We start from the raw sequence: 17,399 nt of genomic DNA on the forward strand, positions 1-17,399 counted from the left end.
AGCAAATGCAAATTGTATGCCTTATTACATTTTCTTACCCACCTTTCCCAAAACAGCCAGGGGCAATTTAAAGAGGGAAAAAAAACATTCAAATTCAAATATATACGTATTTGTCGCTCCATAGGGCGCACCGGACCATAGGGCGCACCTCGTTTTTAGAGGCGGAAACAAGGGAAAAAAAATATTTTTCTGGTTTTCTTCCTCTAAAAGCCCTGTTTTTTTGAGGATCAGCTAAAAGTTTTGCAGCTTTTTTTTGCAAAGTGAAAAGCCTTGTTTTTTTGAGGATCAGCTAAACATTTTGCAGCTTTTTTTGCAAAGGGAAAAGTCCTGGTTTTTTGAGGATCAGCTAAAAGTTTTGCAGCTTTTTTGCAAAGCGGAAATCCCTGTTTTTTTGAGGATCAGCTAAAAGTTTTGCAGCTTTTTTGCAAAGGGGGGAAAGCAAAGCTCCTTTTGCAAAGGGGGAAAAGCAAAGAGGAAAAGCCCCATTTTTATGGGGTTCAACTGACATTTCTGCAGCTTCTAAAGGGAGCCTTTTCTACAGTTTCCAGACAGATAATCTAATCAGCCAGTCACACGTCGCTGGGGAAACAAACAACCTCCCTCTGCAGCACATTCAACAATGGAGGGTGGGGCTGAAAGGGAGCCAGGACTCTTATCTCTCTCCCGATCTCTTGCTGCTCAGCTGCTGAACGGGGTCCTTTCAACACCCCCTTTTCTCTTTGTAAAATAAAAAGCATGATCCTCTTTTGGCCCCTGGGCAATTCAGGGACCACCATTCGCTCCATAAGATGCACAGATATTTCCCCTTACTTTTTAGGAGGAAAAAAGTGTGTCTTATGGAGCGAAAAATACGGTAAGTTTGTTCTTGGTATGAGAAGAAGAAGAAGAGTTTGGATTTGATATCCCTCTTTATCACTACCTGAAGGAGTCTCAAAGCGGCTCACATTCTCCTTTCCCTTCCTCCCCCACAACAAACACTGTGAGGTGAGCGGGGCTGAGAGACTTCAAATACTGGTAAGTGTGACTAGCCCAAGGTCACCCAGCAGCTGCATGTGGAGGAGCGGGGAAGCGAACCCAGTTCCCCAGATTATGAGTCTACCGCTCTTAACCACTACACCACACTGGCTCTCCTGTGCATGCACACTTCTACAGATACCATGCATGCACACGAAAGCTCATACCAAGAACAAACTTAGTTGGTCTCTAAGGTTCTACTGGAAGGAATTTTTTATTTTGTTTTGACTCTAAGACCATGTCTTGCTTTTGCACAGTTGGCCCAGCCTCTCTGAGGATCCATGGACATTTAAAGGATGAGGCTTGCATGATATTCTCATCTCTTGGAGGTAGAATGGAGCAGCCCTCTTTTCCACGGGGCAGGGACTTGGGCACCCAAGGAGAGGCTGGAAGAAGGGGCTGTACCCTAGCAATTGACCCATCTGCAAGTAGCATTTCCTATTCAAGAGCTGCCTGGCTTCACAACCTCTGTCCTAAGAGCTATTCCACAAGTTGTTCTCTGACATGGTAAGATCACACAGAAGGCGTTTTACCCCGTCGGTCTCCTATGCTGAATACGTTGAATGAAAATGTCCCCACGATGGCAAGAACTGGTACTTTCTCCGTCATGGCAAACATCAGACCTCTGTGCTTGAGGTGGCACAGAAAACACCGCCATCGGCTCACACAAGAGTCTTTGCTATAGAGCATACCGGTAGTTAACAAAACCAAGACAGGTCTCTTCTCCGAGGACCTAGAACCTGTCAAAGTGGAAGGAACAGAAGGACATCTCCAAGCAACACTGCCGCTCCGGAAGACGACGTTGAGGACAGCCCATTGCTCAGTGATGAAGCACCCGTTTTGCATGCAGGAGGTCCTGAGTGCAAATCCTGGATCTCTAGGCAGGGCAGGGGGACACCCCTTCCTTGAAACCCCAGGAAACTGCTGCCAGTCAGTGTAGACAACACAGACCTAGTTCGGCCAAATGGTCTGACTCAGTATGAGTCAGTATCTTTAGCCATCTCACCCCTTGCCTTTCCCTACAAGACTAATTGTAGCCATTAAGAGTCGTCAACAGGTTTTCCACACCTATCAGCCGATCACCCATTCCCACCACCCTTCTGAGTAATACCCCTCCCCACTCCCTCATTATATTTAAGGATCTGGTGACTTCTGTTTCAGTGTATCTGAAGAAGTGTGCATGCACACGAAAGCTCATACCAAGAACAAACTTAGTTGGTCTCTAAGGAGCTACTGGGAGGAATTTTTTATTTTGTTTTCAGTATGAAGTAGTTCCAGTTACAGGTTGGTCTGCCATAGTCAAAACAAAATAAAAAATAAAAAATTCCTTCCAGTAGCACCTTAGAGACCAACTAAGTTTGTTCTTGGTATGAGCTTTTGTGTGCATGCACACTTCTTCAGATGAAGTAGTTTCCTATCTCCCAAACCTGTATCTGAAGAAGTGTGCATGAACACGAAAGCTCATACCAAGAACAAACTTAGTTGGTCTCTAAGGTGCTACTGGAAGGATTTTTTTATTTTTTATTTTGTTTTCAGTATGAAGTAGCTACAGGTTGGTAGCCATGTTGGTCTGCCATAGTAAAAAAAAAATAATCCTTCCAGTAGCACCTTAGAGACCAACTAAATTTGTTCTTGGTGTGAGCATTCGTGTGCATGCACACATCTTCAGATGAAGTAGTTTCCTATCTCCCGAACCTGTGGATTTCCCTGAGGGAAAAGGTTGCTGAAAGCCCTCATTGGAGTTCACAACTGTTCAACTGTGCATGTACAGAGTACGATGAGCGACGGGAGCTTGTGCAAGGGAGGCTGCAGGCTAAGAGGCCGACGCACAGCTGCAGCACGAAGGCTTTGGGCTACACGAAGGAGAACAGCAGGGCTCCAGCGACGGGTCGCTGCCCCTCGCAATCTGACTCTCCCCAAACTCCATCTGTTTATCGAAAAGCGCCTTCTGCAGAGAGAGCTCCTTGAGGGCAGACAGGACGTCGGGTCTCACAGCCTCGCCCCGAAGGAGGTTGTAATTCTCCGCAGGATCTGACTCCAGGTCAAAGAGCAGCGGGGGCTCGTGGCCCGTCAGGGGGGTCAAACCATGGCAGTCCTTGTCGGGGGTTGTGCCGCTATGGAAGGCTCCTGCAATGACACAAAAAAGGAGAAAGGCCGCACCGTTGCCGTCCCAGGTCAGGAAGGGCTTCAGGTGGCCAAGGGGAGAGCAGGGCAGGATCAAGCCCTGGGCTTACCTTGTGTGAAGAAGTGGGCTTTGTATTTTCCGTAGCGGACTGCGAAGACGCCGAGCGTCTGGCTGGGGGCTGGGGGGTAATAGAACATGGTCTGACGGGGACTCTGAAAGAGGAGCCAGAATAATACGCCTTGTGATATTTGGTTGAATTTAAGGAGCAACAATATGGGGAAGGCAACGTGCAAAACATGGCATTTTCCGCTTTGTTGGCTGGCGTGCGGAGAGGGCAGAGAAAACGTTGAGCGGCACGGCATCAGCAGAAGGTCTGCTTTTGGGGATATGATCCATTGGTGCAGTCAAATGCAACATTCCTTATTTCCTAGAATGGGCACAAGCAGGGGGACATCGAGGCATTGTAACTTCCTGTTCCACTTGTCTGGAGCATCTCCCCGTGCTGCTGGCGGAGGAACGGAGGGGTGGGGGGGCACATTGCCCCCGACACCATCAGGGAGGGGGGTACCATCGTGGCCGCCCCCCGGACATGAGCAGCGCACCCCCCCCCCACTGCGGCAGGCCCCACGTCCCCGCGGGTGTCGTCCCACGCTCTATGGGAAACAACCCGGAAGATATTGTTACGAGGAGATAGAGTGGCAATGTCTTGGAGTTCTCCCCATATCCGAGCCGCGCCCCAAACTTAGCTTCTGTGTGGATGTTTCTTTAAGGAAAGAGAGCTTGGATGTTTGACCACAGATGTTGCTAATTAAGATCAAGCTCTCTATAAAAGGATGGGAGAGAGAGCGCCTTGTCACAGACCCAGGGTGAGGGCACTGTGAGTCTGTTTGTGTGTCCTTGCTACCCATTTGAGGGGCTCCTGGGAGCGGACTGGGGACATGTTGATTTAGGTATGTGTGCTTTGTTTTCTCCAATAAAGGTACTGTGGTTCATCTTCCACCTGCTTTGTTTATTTGCCCTGATATCCTTGAAAAGAACCGCTGCATCTGGCAGAACCCACGCCCCTAGGACGCATGCCACACCCCTGCAGGCAGCACACCACACCCCGGCCTGCTCTCTGCCCCTGGGTATGGCTCTGGCTGACTCCATAAAAGAGCCAAGTCACGCAGCCATCTCTCTCTCTCTCGATGCCATGCTGCTCTCCTGCTGCCATTTTTTGTTCTCTTGATGCTGTTCTCGTAATGTACTTTTCTATCTGCTGGCTCTCAGCCAGCAGCACACGGGCCTCGATCCTTACAAAGGGTGAAAGCCACACTTTTCTCTGTATTTGTAACTACTAGCTAAATCCTGCCTTCAGGGATCATAATGTGAACTGAATGTGAGTAAACCTCTTGTTACTTTTAAGGGGAGATTCTTGTGTCTTTATTCTTATAAGAGGAATCAAAGGGGACACCAGGAATAATCCAGTCTGATCAAGCCAGACTGCTTAACTAAAGAGATTCAAAGGAATCTGCAAACTAGCTTCCTGCTGTATTGAGGGAAATCTGCCAGGCTACATGATTCACTAGCGTGAGTGAAGGAAGGATAATATTTAATCAATATATCCTCTACTAATATCCTTAACATGGGAAGCGGGTGGCGCTGTGGGTTAAACCACAGAGCCTAGGGCTTGCCGATCGGAAGGTCGGCGGTTCGAATCCCCGCGACGGGGTGAGCTCCCGTTGCTTGGTCCCTGCTCCTGCCTACTTAGCAGTTCAAAAGCACGTCAAAGTGCAAGTAGATAAATACTTCCGAGGCTGGCTCCCTTGGCCTATAGAGAGAGATGCAACAAACAGCAGAAAACACGGTCAAATTGCAGGATGTATACAAATAACACAAACCGTGAGAGTAGTCAACCATATATATATATATATATATATATATATATATATATATATATGTATACACAATACGTCTGTTTTCTGACGGGCGGCTAGCTTGCATTGTCCCCGCTTTGCAAACCAGGAACCATTGAGGTTTGGGAGCATTTCAGCCTTGTTAAGTTTCTATGTACAAATATTTGAAGTCCATCCCTTGAAGAAACGATAACAGTGAAACGGGGGATAATGCAAGCTAGCCGCCCTTCGGAAAACAGACGTGGACGCCTAAGAGAATTGAGGACCTTATCGCATTGAACTTTTTGCACGTGGAACATTGCACTTTTGGAATCTCAATTGCCTCTTTTGAGACATTTGTATGTCATAGAATCCTAGAATCCTAGAGTTGGAAGAGACCCCAAGGGCCATCCAGTCCAACCCCCTGCCAAGCAGGAAACACCATCAAAGCATTCCTGAAAGATGGCTGTCAAACCTCTGCTTCAAGACCTCCAAAGAAGGAGACTCCACCACACTCCTTGGCAGCAAATCCCACTGTCAAACAGCTCTTACTGTCAGGAAGTTCTTCCTAATGTTTAGGTGGAATCTTCTTTCTTGTTGTTTGAATCCATTGCCCTGTGTCCGCTTCTCTGGAGCAGCAGAAAACAACCTTTCTCCCTCCTCTAGATGACATCCTTTGATATATTTGAACATGGCTATCATATCACCCCTTAACCTTCTCTTCTCCAGGCTAAACATACCCAGCTACGTACTGCCCTCAAGCCAGGTGTCACCCATCCTGTATTTGTGCCTTTCATTTTTTTTGCCCAAGTGTAGTACTTTACATTTCTCCCTGTTAAAATTCATCTTGTTTGCTTTGGCCCAGTTCTCCAATCTGTTAAGGTCTTTTTGAAGTGTGATCCTGTCCTCTGGGGTATTAGCCACCCGTCCCAATTTGGTGTCATCTGCAAACTTGATCAGGATGCCCTCAAGCCCATCATCCAAGTCATTGATGAAGATGTTGAATAAGACTGGGCCCAAGACAGAACCCTGTGGCACCCCACTAGTTACTTCTCTCCAGGATGAAGAGGAGCCATTGATGAGCAACCTTTGGGTTCAGTCAGTCAGCCAGTTAACACAATCCATGTGTTATGGATTATATCCCCTCTGGTTGTGTGTGTGTGTGTGTGTGTGTGTGTGTGTGTGTGATTGAATACTCTCACGGTTTGTGTTATTTGTATACATCCTATAGAGATAGAAGAGCATGCAACCCCAGAGTCGTTCACGACTGGACTTAGTGGTCAGTGGTCCCTTTACCTTTACTTTTAATATCCTTAACATTCCCACACGCTTAGCCCAACCTTACCTGGAAGCACAGACGTATTTGCTCCAGCAGCAGCTGCGGCAGCATTTAAGACAATAAGCACTTATATTTACTGGTATTTCCCCCTGCTGGGCAATGCAGCGTATTACATTTGCTTAGGAACGTCCCCTGCAATTCACCAGTTTCCTGCAGCAAACGCATCATATGGAAGCGAGAGACACACAACCTCGCATACCGACTGCTGCCTCCTTTTGACTTCATCGGAACCGTGTGACAGCTGGTTAGGGCCTCATCAAACCTAAATCCAGCATCACCAAGCTCCCCCAAGCACCACGGCCTCAGAGATTCGCTCGAAGCCTTGCGGTCTCTCAAATGGTGTCAGAGGAAACCGGGTGGAACGGCTGCAATCCCAGAAGACCAGTCCACAGCGGCACCAAGGAAGCAGGATGGAGAGGGGTCGGGGAACACCCCACTTCCTTGCCCCTGCCTGCCCCCCACCCAGCAGCCCATTTCCAGTCACGCTGACTGTGATGGCCACCGCTGAGACAGAGAAACCGACCGGAAGCTCACCTTCCCACTTCCAAAGAGGACGGGGCTGATGTCATAGCCATCCAGGGTGACATTGGGGAGAGGAACCCCGGCCAAGGCCGCCACAGTAGGCAGGATGTCTAGGGTGCTGGCCAGCTCGTGGGTCACACCTGGACACAGAAACAGACAGGAAAAGAAGGGGCAGTGAAAGACAGAACCTAGGGCTTGCTGATCAGAAGGTTGGCTGTTCAAATCCCAGCAACGGGGTGATCTCCCGTTGCTTGGTCCCTGCTCCTGCCCACCTAGCAGTTCGAAAGCACGTCAAAGTGCAAGTAGATAAATACAGACCGCTCTGGTGGGAAGGTAAACGGCATTTCCGTGCACTGCTCTGGTTCGCCAGAAGCGGCTTTGTCATGCTGGCCACATGACCCAGAAGCTATATGCTGGCTCCCTCGGCCAGTAAAGCGAGATGAGCGCCGCAACCCCAGAGTCGGACACGACTGGACCTAACGGTCAGGGGTCCCTTTACCTTTTACTTTAAATTTTGGCATTGACTTGTTTTAGCCCACCTGGGGAGGGTATACTCCCTAGAAATCCATTAAAAAATAGTATTAATTATAATTCTCCCATGTAACCGACAGGCAAGCAATACACCCAGTTTTGCCACCAGCCAAAGCAACCCCTGTCCTGCCTGTTGGATTGTAAGCATGGGCTGCAAGGTCCAGGATGGGGAGAAAGTCCTTAAAAAATTAAAAAAAAAAAACCACAAAGTGTCCAGCCCTGATTGGGAAGACATGACAAAATAGGAAATTCTTTCCAGTAGCACCTTAGAGACCAACTGAGTTTGTTCTTGGTATGAGCTTTCGTGTGCATGCACACTTCTTCAGTATCTGGTCTCTAAGGTGCTACTGGAAAGAATTTCCTATTTTGTTTCGACTATGGCAGACCAACACGGCTACCCACCTGTAACTGGGAAGACATGTGCTGTGACATCCTCTGAACACAAGGCAAACAGGGTAGGCAGGGCAGATGCAGACAGTGGCATAGCAAGGTTAGGTGGTACCCGGTGTGGAAAATTTCTTATCACCCCCCCCCCCCATTGAAATTTAGTTGGGCTCTCAAGAGACTGTGATCTACTCACAGTATAAAAAGACTGGCTGTAATCTACCCATTGTTGTCATTGCCAGGAGTTGTTCAGCTTTTTTTAGGGGAGGGTTGGCCAAAGTTGTTGAGCTTCTTTTGGGGTTAGAGGTTTTGGGTCCTGAGTTGTGGGAGATTCTGCTTCTCTCCTTCCCTCCACCCTCCACTTGTTTGCTCGCCTGCCTCCTTCCTATCCTATCCTCTCCCTGCCTAAAGCAGCCCGGGAGTGCGGGGCTGTCAAGACGAAGGAGGAAGTGGGGGAAGACTGCCAGCAAAGCGGCACAGATCCACTCCTTTCCCCGGCAGTTTGCAGTAGGTAGGAACTGCAAACGGGGAGTACGCCAAATGTCACCCCCTCGGTAATGCAGGAAAAGAAGTGAAAAGGACACCAAGGACTCCGGCCAAAATAATGATCTACAGATTAACAAACACATATATGAAATATCCAAAGAAATGTACAAGGAAAGTTAATCTTACCTAAAGGGTAAAGGGACCCCTGACCGTTAGGTCCAGTCGTGTCCAACTCTGGGGTTGCGGTGCTCATCTCGCGTTACTGGCCGAGGGAGCCGGCGTACAGCTTCTGGGTCATGTGGCCAGGAAGACTAAGCTGCTTCTGGCGAACCAGAGCAGCACACGGAAACGCCGTTTACCTTCCCGCCGGAGGTGTACCTATTTATCTACTTGCACTTTGATGTGTTTTCGAACTGCTAGGTTGGCAGGAGCAGGGACCGAGCAACTGGATCTCACCCCGTCGTGGGGATTTGAACCGCCGACCTTCTGATCAGCAAGCCCTAGGCTTTGTGGTTTAACCCACAGCACCACCTGCATCCCTACTAGTTTGTAAATGCATTTGTAAATCTGTAGATGATTAGATCTGTAGACAACTTCAGATCTTTGATACGATAATTAACATAGGGTCTCTTAATTTTCCGGCTGAGGAAGAATACCGAAACAAGGCCGTGTCCTGGCGTTGTCATCTTATTTCTGTTACAAACCTCAAGGAATAAAACTTACAAGAGACTTGAATAATTTATATCTATCAAATCGTTATTTTGGCCCGAGTCCTTGGTGTCCTTTTCGCTTCTTTTCCTGCATCGTTCTACCAAGAACTCCAATTTCTTCACCCCCTCGGTAATGACACCTGGGGCGGTCTGTCCCCACCTTGCTCCACCCCTGGATGCAGAACTGCACCTGCTCCAGAGGTTGCTGCAACCCTGAGGCCGCAAGGGCTGGATGTACCTGGGGCCAGACGTACCTGGGGAAATGCGGCCTGGCCAGTAGGCCACAGCAGGCTCCCTCACTCCTCCCTCATACGTTGTGCCTTTGCCACACTTGAGGTGGCCAGAGCTCCCTCCTCGGGACATGCGCATAGTTTCAGGGCTGTAAGCGAGAGGAAATGAACATTAGGATGCAATATCCCCCCCAAACCACTTTTTCATTTAAAACATTTCAAAACATTCGTTTAAGCAACCTTAAATCAATAACTTCCCTTCTCTTCTTTCCATGGTTCATTTTACATACCTTAAATCCCTGCATATTTTACATCAACTAAACTGTTCAGGAATCTATTGTTACATCCGCCAAATCTTATTTGCACTGTCGAATTTATCTTAATGCTACCAGCGTTCTTAAGTGAACACAATTTTCACCCATATATTCAGTAAATATTTTCCAGTCTTCTTTAAATGTGCATTTTTCTTGTTTTCTTATTCTATATGTTAGATACATTCCATCAGTTTAAGTTGCCATTCTTCTTTGGTTGGGGAATCTCTCATTTTCCATTAAAACATCCCCTTTCTGACATACTTGCTGCAGATCACTTGTGTCTTATGCAGGGATTAATGTCCCAGGGCTGAGTGTGTGAAGCTGGAATCGCGCATGGTCAAAACAACCCCTTAGAAGCACCCCTGTGCGATCATCTCTACATTCCAGTGCTGGCATGCCAAATGGGTCTTAACCCCTCACCACAAGCGGGACAGCGAGCTTTCAAACACTGAGACTTACTTACTGGTCTCTAGTTACAGGTAGGTAGCCATGTTGGTCTGCCATAGTCGAAACAAAATAAAAAAAAATTCCTTCCAGTAGCACCTTAGAGACCAACTAAGTTTGTTATTGGTATGAGCTTTCGTGTGCATGTATCTGAAGTAGTGTGCATGCACACAAAATCTCATACCAATAACAAACTAAGTTGGTCTCTAAGGTGCTACTGGAAGGATTTTTTTTTACTGGTCTCTGGGAGGCTCTTGCGAGGTCTTGCATGGCCACCCCAAGATCTCACGAGAGCCTCCCAGAGCCCAGTAAGCAAGTCTGAGAGTATAAATGCTCTTTCCGCACTGGGGAAACCCTGCGCAAAAAGAACCTGGGAGTCATTCTGGACTCACAGCTGTCCATGGAGGTGCAGGTTAATTCTGTGTCCAGGGCGGCTGTCTACCAGCTCCATCTGGTACGCAGGCTGAGACCCTACCTGCCCACAGACTGTCTCGCCAGAGTGGTGCATGCTCTAGTTATCTCTCGCTTGGATTATTGCAATGCGCTCTATGTGGGGCTACCTTTGAAGGTGACCCGGAAACTACAACTAATCCAGAATGCGGCAGCTAGACTGGTGACTGGGAGTGGCCACCGAGACCACATAACACCGGTCCTGAAAGACCTACATTGGCTCCCAGTATGTTTCCGAGCACAATTCAAAGTGTTGGTGCTGACCTTTAAAGCCCTAAATGGCTTCGGTCCAGTATATCTGAAGGAGCATCTCCACCCCCATCGTTCTGCCTGGACACTGAGGTCCAGTGCCAAGTGCCTTCTGGTGGTTCCCTCACTGCGAGAAGCCAAGTTATAGGGAACCAGGCAGAGGGCCTTCTTGGTAGTGGCACCCACCCTGTGGAATGCCCTCCCACCAGATGTCAAAGAGAAAAACAACTACCAGACTTTTAGAAGATATCTGAAGGCAGCCCTGTTTAGGGAGGCTTTTAATGTTTAATAGATTATTGCATTTTAATGTTCTGTTGGAAGCTGCCCAGATGGGCGGGATATAAATAAATTATTATTATTATTATTATTATTATTATTACTAACTTTTAAGCTCTCCGCCTTCCATGTGTTTAATTTGTGCAATTTCAACCGCATACAGTTGAACTTGCATGCGTTAAATGCACATAAGTTGCCTGGAACTCAAAAGCTTCCCAAATTCTGCAGCCATATCTTATGGCCAGATGGAGCAATTTGCCTTCAGGAGCTCGGCCGTAGTCAAAAAAGTATATCAAGGCAGCACAACTAGTCTCCTATGTCAGCAATTCAAATCCGCAACAGCCTTTGCCAATCTTTCCTGCTTCCAGAGCAAAAAAAAACCCTTGAGACCTGGCTTGGGGTTAGATATCTTGGAGATGAGAAGCACCCTTACCCGTTGTCGGAGGTGAAGAACACCAGGGAGTTTCTGGCTACCCCGCCGTCCTGCAGCGCTTGCAAAATGTGCCCCACGGATCCATCAAACTCAAGGAGGGAGTCTCCGAAAGGGCCCCTGGGCGAGCGGCCTGTGTATTCTTGGCTCCCAAACTGGGGGTAATGTGTGTGCTGTGGACGAGCAGAGAACAAGGCGATTGTCAATGTTCCTAGCTTGCTCTTCAGCAGAATAGTTTCACCAGGAAACCTCGGAAGAGCCCTGCTGGTACCATTGCCCAAGGAATAGCTCTCTCTCCCCCTTTAGGAATCCTGGCTCCTCGCAGCTGATAGAGCAGATGCTGTGAAATTAAAACTATATGTGATCCGCCATGCTCCACCCCCAACTTAATTTGTCCAAAATTTGATCCCTACCATTCCCATTTTCCTGGCTGGGGCTTCTCTGTGGTGGCTCCCTTAGAATCATAGAATCATAGAATCCTAGAGTTGGAAGAGACCACAAGGGCCATCCAGTCCAACCCCCTGCCAAGCAGGAAACACCATCAAAGCATTCCTGACAGATGGCTGTCAAGCCTCCGCTTCAAGACCTCCAAAGAAGGAGACTCCACCACACTCCTTGGCAGCAAATTCCACTGTTGAACAGCTCTCACTGTCAGGAAGTTCTTCCTAATGTTTAGGTGGAATCTTCTTTCTTGTAGTTTGAATCCATTGCTCTGTGTCCGCTTCTCTGGAGCAGCAGAAAACAACCTTTCTCCCTCCTCCATATGACATCCTTTTATATATTTGAACATGGCTATCATATCACCCCTTAACCTTCTCTTCTCCAGGCTAAACATACCCAGCTCCCTAAGCCGTTCCTCATAAGGCATCGTTTCCAGGCCTTGGACCATTTTGGTTGCCCTCTTCTGGACACGTTCCAGCTTGTCAGTGTCCTTCTTGAACTGTGGTGCCCAGAACTGGACACAGTCTTCCAGGTGAGGTCTGACCAGAGCGGAATACAGTGGTACTATTACCTCCCTTGATCTAGACGCTATACTCCTATTGTTATATACAGTATAAGTCTTTCCATTTGGAGATATGCTAGAGCGTCCAGACAGGATTGGTAAAACTGAGGCATTTCTACCGCCATGGGGAATTTTGTAGTGGTTTGTTTCTGGCGTAAGGGATTCCTTACACTGCCCCTGTGATGCAGGACGAGAGGGGGTGTGAGAGTGAGTGCTTTTAGGATTAAAAGCTTTGCTGTGCGTCCTTGCATCACAGAAGCATGTTGCACAACTTCCGGGAACTGTGTCTCTGTGTAATGTGATATTTGTAACGGACTACACAGTTAGTCAGTCCTCTTCCGGCTCGAGCCAGGATGGGAGTGTTTTCTCCTGGCTGGCAGCCCTTAAACTTTAAAGTCAATAAATCTTGTTAATTAGCACGGACTCGCTTTGATTTATTGAGAAGAGATAAACACAGACGCTTGCCTTCGCTTCATCGCTGAAAAAGCTACTCTACTAAATGAGAAGGAAAAATCTGTTTGATGCGCAGCATGAAGAGTACTGGGCTGCTGGAATGTGACGCAGTATGAAGAACTCCGTGGCTACGCAGTTACTTTTAAACATTGCGTGGCTCTGAGAATACTGCTTTGTTAACTTGAGAGCACAATTCAAAGTGTTGGTGCTGACCTTTGAAGCCCTAAACGGCCTCGGTCCTTTATACCTGAAGGAGCATCTCCCCTCCCATCATTCTGCCCGGACACGGAGGTCCAGCTCCAAGGGCCTTCTGCCAGTTCCCTCACTATGAGAATTGAGGTTGCAGGGAACCAGACAGAGGGCCTTCTCGGTGGTGGCGCCCACCCTGTGGAACACCCTCCCATCAGATGTCAAGGAAATAAACAACTACAGTGGTGCCCCGCTAGACGAATGCCTCGCTAGACGAAAAACTCGCTAGACGAAAGGCATTCGCTAGCGGAAGGCTGCCCCGCAAGAAGAAATTGTCGATGGGGCTGCCTTGCAAGACGAATTTTTTTTTTCGTCGCTCGAAAACTGCTATTTGCATTGGTGCTTCGCTAGACGAAAAAATCGCTAGATGAAGACACTTGCAGAACGAATTATTTTCGTCTAGCAAGGCATCACTGTACCTGACTTTTAGAAGACATCTGAATGCAGCACTGTTTAGGGAAGCTTTTGATGTTTGAAGTTTTATTGTGCTTTTAATATACCGTTGGGAGCCGCCCAGAGTGGCTGGGGAAACCCATCCAGATGGGCAGGGTATAAATAATAATTTATTAATAATAATAATAGCTTCAGAGGGGAGCGGGATGCGTTAAAATCCCCATCAACAAGAAGGTGGGAAGACCCTTCTTGCCTGTGTGGCAGACAAGCGCGTCTCACACAGCAGCAGCAGGCAGTGCTGGAGCTCTGCTAGACTCCAGAGAACAGGCTCCAGCCCATCTGAAGGACAGGAATAAAACTTAACTTCCTGGGATCTTTGCCCCCAAGCCTGCACAAAGAGCTCCGGAACTCACCTGGGAAGCGTAATAGAGCAGGAAGGGCTGGTTGCGCCGTGCAGAAGCGGCAATGAAGTCTCGGGCAAAGGCGTTGTAGCGAGGCTGCAAGCGTGGGAAGGACAGGGGCTGCTCTACGATGCTCTGGTTCCAGAACAGGGGGACGGGAACGACTCCCTGGTCGCAGGTCCCAAAGCAGGGTGTGTCCGGGGGGAAGCAGGTGAGGTTCTGGCAGGGGCCCTGCAGCAGGACGAAGAAGGGGAGAGGTGGTGTTATCAAGAGAGAGGAGTCAGAGCATGCCAGAGGCACAGGACGCATAACAAACACACCCATGTACACAAAACCACAGGAGCTCATTACCTTAGAAGCCCATTTATGGGATTCCACTCGTCGTTCTAGCTCCACCAGCACCACTCCCATATGGGCAATGAAGTTTAAACTAATCTCTCTCTCTCTCTCTCTCACACACACACACACGGCCGGATTTCGGTTTGATGAGGCCCTAAGCTACTGAAGGTAATGGGTCCCTTTATATGTCCAATGTCCTTTGTCAACAACAAATGGTCGCTGATTTTTCTGTTGAATATATGCTATATGGTAATTAATGGACCTAATAGGTATCTCAAGCCATTTGCACATGTTGCAGTGCAACCAGTCCATGCAGAATGTAGGTACCCTATATATAGAAAGGAGCAAACCAGTGATATTTTAGGGAGCAGGCTAGCAGGCAGGGCCCGGAGCCTACACAACACAAAACATTGTTGCTGTATGGAGGTTTTATCAAGGTAAAGGTAAAGGGACCCCTGACCGTTAGGTCCAGTCGCAGACGATTCTGGGGTTGCGGCACTCATCTCGCTTTATTGGCTGAGGGAGCCGGCGTACAGCTTCCGGGTCATGTGGCCAGCAAGACTAAGCCGCTTCTGGCGAACCAGAGCAGCGCACGGAAACGCCGTTTACCTTCCTGCCGGAGCGGTACCTATTTATCTACTTGCACTTTTGATGTGCTAGGTGGGCAGGAGCAGGGACTGAGCAACGGGAGCTCACCCCGTCGTGGGGATTCGAACCGCCGACCTTCTGATCGGCAAGCCCTAGGCTCTGTGGTTTAACCCACAGCGCCACCCGTGTCCCTATCAAGGTAGCCAGGCTCAAATCTGAACCTGCTGAATTCAGTTCTTTTCTCTTTTATATATATATAAAAACTTACAAACCACCAAATTCACAGTGAATGCTGTTATTGTGTGTGTGTGTGGGGGGGGACCTTGCATTTCCCCAAGCAGATCTGAGTTAGACCCTCTCATTAAAACTGCTTCAACTGCAGCCTAAAGCGCAGCACAAGGGTCTCCTAGCCCAGCTCTCCTCCCTTCCTACAGCGACTCCAAGCCCCCCCCCCCCCGGTTGCATCTCACCTGGTCATGCGAGTAGGGCACCCCCAGGTAGTGGTCGAACCCTTGGTGTGTGGGCAGGAAGGTCCCATTCGGTCCGAGGCCCAGGTGCCATTTCCCTACCATGGCGGTGGCATAGCCCCGCCCCTTCAGCAGCTCCGCCAGAGTCACCTCGCCCAAGGGGAGGCCTCCCCGGGAGCCAGGGTAGAACACGCCGGGGTAAATGCCGGAGCGCGTCTGGTAGCGACCCGTCAGCAGGGCTGCCCTGGAGGGGTGAGAGCAGGTAGAAAAGTCACTAGATGTCTGAGCCAACAGCCAGGCAGTCACATAGCTGCAGCCAAACCCAACCCACTCCAAAAGGAACCTGCAGTCACCTGCCCACACTCAATGAAAGGTGCCCCAGGCAGCGCCAGATTTAGGGCGATGCGGACAGTCCCTGCCCCCCCCCCGTACTGGGCACTGAGCAGAGCGGGTGCAGAATAATACCGTATTAGCCTGAATATAAGCCTCACCCCCCCCCCCAATTCCGACTGTGAAAAGTTAAACTGCAGCTTAAATTCGCGACCTTACAAAAAATTGGCTTTTACCATATCGCTGCCGAAACAGACGTACGGTAAAACGGAACAAAAAAAAAATGTTTTCTTGCTGATTCGCAATCTCGAGACTGCCCATTTGCCATTTACGAGTGTGAGTGCTTGCGAAATTGTGGCAATTGAATAGCGATTTGTGATTTTAGCGGTTGTACGGAAACTGTTGCGGGTTTGCCAAGATCAAAGGCTTAAATTGGCTCGGAGTTACAATTCTACCAACCGCAGCGATTTTCATCCTGTAACCCAGTTTTAAGGGAGCGGCTTATATTCAGGTATTGTCTTTTATCTCCCCCCCCTCCCCCTGAAATTTAAAGATGCGGCTTATATCCCGGCCAATACGGTAATAATAATACTCAATAATAATGACTCACGGTTGGAAGGGTGCCATATTACCAAAGTCCACCCCTGCCCAAGGGCTGAGGGAAGGGAGTGCTAGAACATGCAAGGATCAGTTATCGTGTGTGTATAGGTGTCCAGAACATTTTACGGTTAGCATAATCTGTAAAACTGCATATCTGGGGTGTGGGGAGGAGGGACTGAGTTCAGGAAAGATGACTGTCCCCTTTGGTGTGACTTATGCCACATTAACTAACACCCAACAATTGAGCAAAAATGGGACTAGATGGGGTTTGGCGTACCGGGACGGGCTGCAGACGGGGCTGCTGCTATAGAAGTCAGTGAACCTTAGGCCGGCGGCCGCCATCTTGTCCAGGTTGGGTGTCGAGGAGGTGGGGTGCCCGTAGCTGGCCAGATCTCCAAAGCCCAGGTCATCGGCGAAAATGAGGACAATGTTGGGGGGCTGGCTGCCTGAACTGGGAAGAGCCAGGGCCACCAGGCACAGAAGGACAAGTCCCAGAGAAGGCATGGCTAATGAGGGCATGTTCCCAAAGAACCGTCCCCGGATGCTGCGCAGGTACTTAATGCCAAGGTTGGTGCCAGGAAGCCTGTTGGCCTACATTCAGAAGAAGTTTTGCTGGAGTGACTACAGAGATAGGGCAGGAACCAAATGTTCTAGCCTCCCCAGATCAAAACAACCATTGCCTCTTCTCAGCTACCCGCATCCTGACTCTAGAATAGCAAGATCACGGCACTAGGAGGTTGTCACGGTTAATCCTCCTCTCTGAGGCAGACGACAGGTGGACAACCAGGGCTCTGAAGAAGAAAAGCCTGCAAGGAGAACCGACAGTTTTTTTTGGGGGGGGGAGGGAGGGAGAGAGAGATTGAAGAGTGCATCACTAAAAACATGAAGACCAAAGACAGAAGACATTTTTAAAACAAAAGAAGAACTTTGCTGCATCAAGCCAAAGGAGGCCCATCTAATACTGCTTCCTGTTCTGGGCACCACAGTTCAAGAAGGATACTGACAAGCTGGAACGTGTCCAGAGGAGGGCAACCAAAATGGTCCAAGGCCTGGAAACGATGCCTTATGAGGAACGGCTTAGGGAGCTGGGTATGTTTAGCCTGGAGAAGAGAAGGTTAAGGGATAGCCATGTTCAAATATATCAAATGATGTCATCTAGAGGAGGGGGAAAGGTTGTTTTCTGCTGCTCCAGAGAAGC

At 48.8% G+C, this 17,399-nt stretch overlaps 1 protein-coding gene across 1 annotated transcript; it reads right to left on the minus strand.

Moving 5' to 3' along the window:
- Positions 1 to 2,685: 2,685 nt before the first annotated feature.
- ARSA (arylsulfatase A) lies at positions 2,686 to 17,007 on the minus strand. Its single transcript, XM_033163080.1, has 8 exons — positions 16,479 to 17,007; positions 15,275 to 15,515; positions 13,890 to 14,108; positions 11,382 to 11,551; positions 9,240 to 9,364; positions 6,887 to 7,014; positions 3,249 to 3,351; positions 2,686 to 3,141 (listed from the first exon to the last, which is right to left on the minus strand). The coding sequence occupies exons 1-8, from the start codon at positions 16,718 to 16,720 to the stop codon at positions 2,828 to 2,830; spliced, it is 1,542 nt and encodes a 513-aa protein (XP_033018971.1). The 5' UTR covers positions 16,721 to 17,007; the 3' UTR covers positions 2,686 to 2,827.
- Between the last annotated feature and the right edge of the window lie 392 nt (positions 17,008 to 17,399).

Source organism: Lacerta agilis, chromosome 10, assembly GCF_009819535.1.
Source record: "Lacerta agilis isolate rLacAgi1 chromosome 10, rLacAgi1.pri, whole genome shotgun sequence".
Taxonomy (NCBI): domain Eukaryota; kingdom Metazoa; phylum Chordata; class Lepidosauria; order Squamata; family Lacertidae; genus Lacerta; species Lacerta agilis.

Bases quoted from the DNA above. Each gene is read 5' to 3' on its own strand.
- ARSA (XM_033163080.1), bottom strand. From the start codon at position 16,720: ATGCCCTCATTAGCCATGCCTTCTCTGGGACTTGTCCTTCTGTGCCTG. The intron at 3,352-6,886 runs GTGAGCTTCCGG...CTCCTCTTTCAG, and splicing joins TCCTCTTTGGAAGTGGGAAG to AGTCCCCGTCAGACCATGTT. The intron at 3,142-3,248 runs GTAAGCCCAGGG...GTGTCATTGCAG, and splicing joins AGCCCACTTCTTCACACAAG to GAGCCTTCCATAGCGGCACA.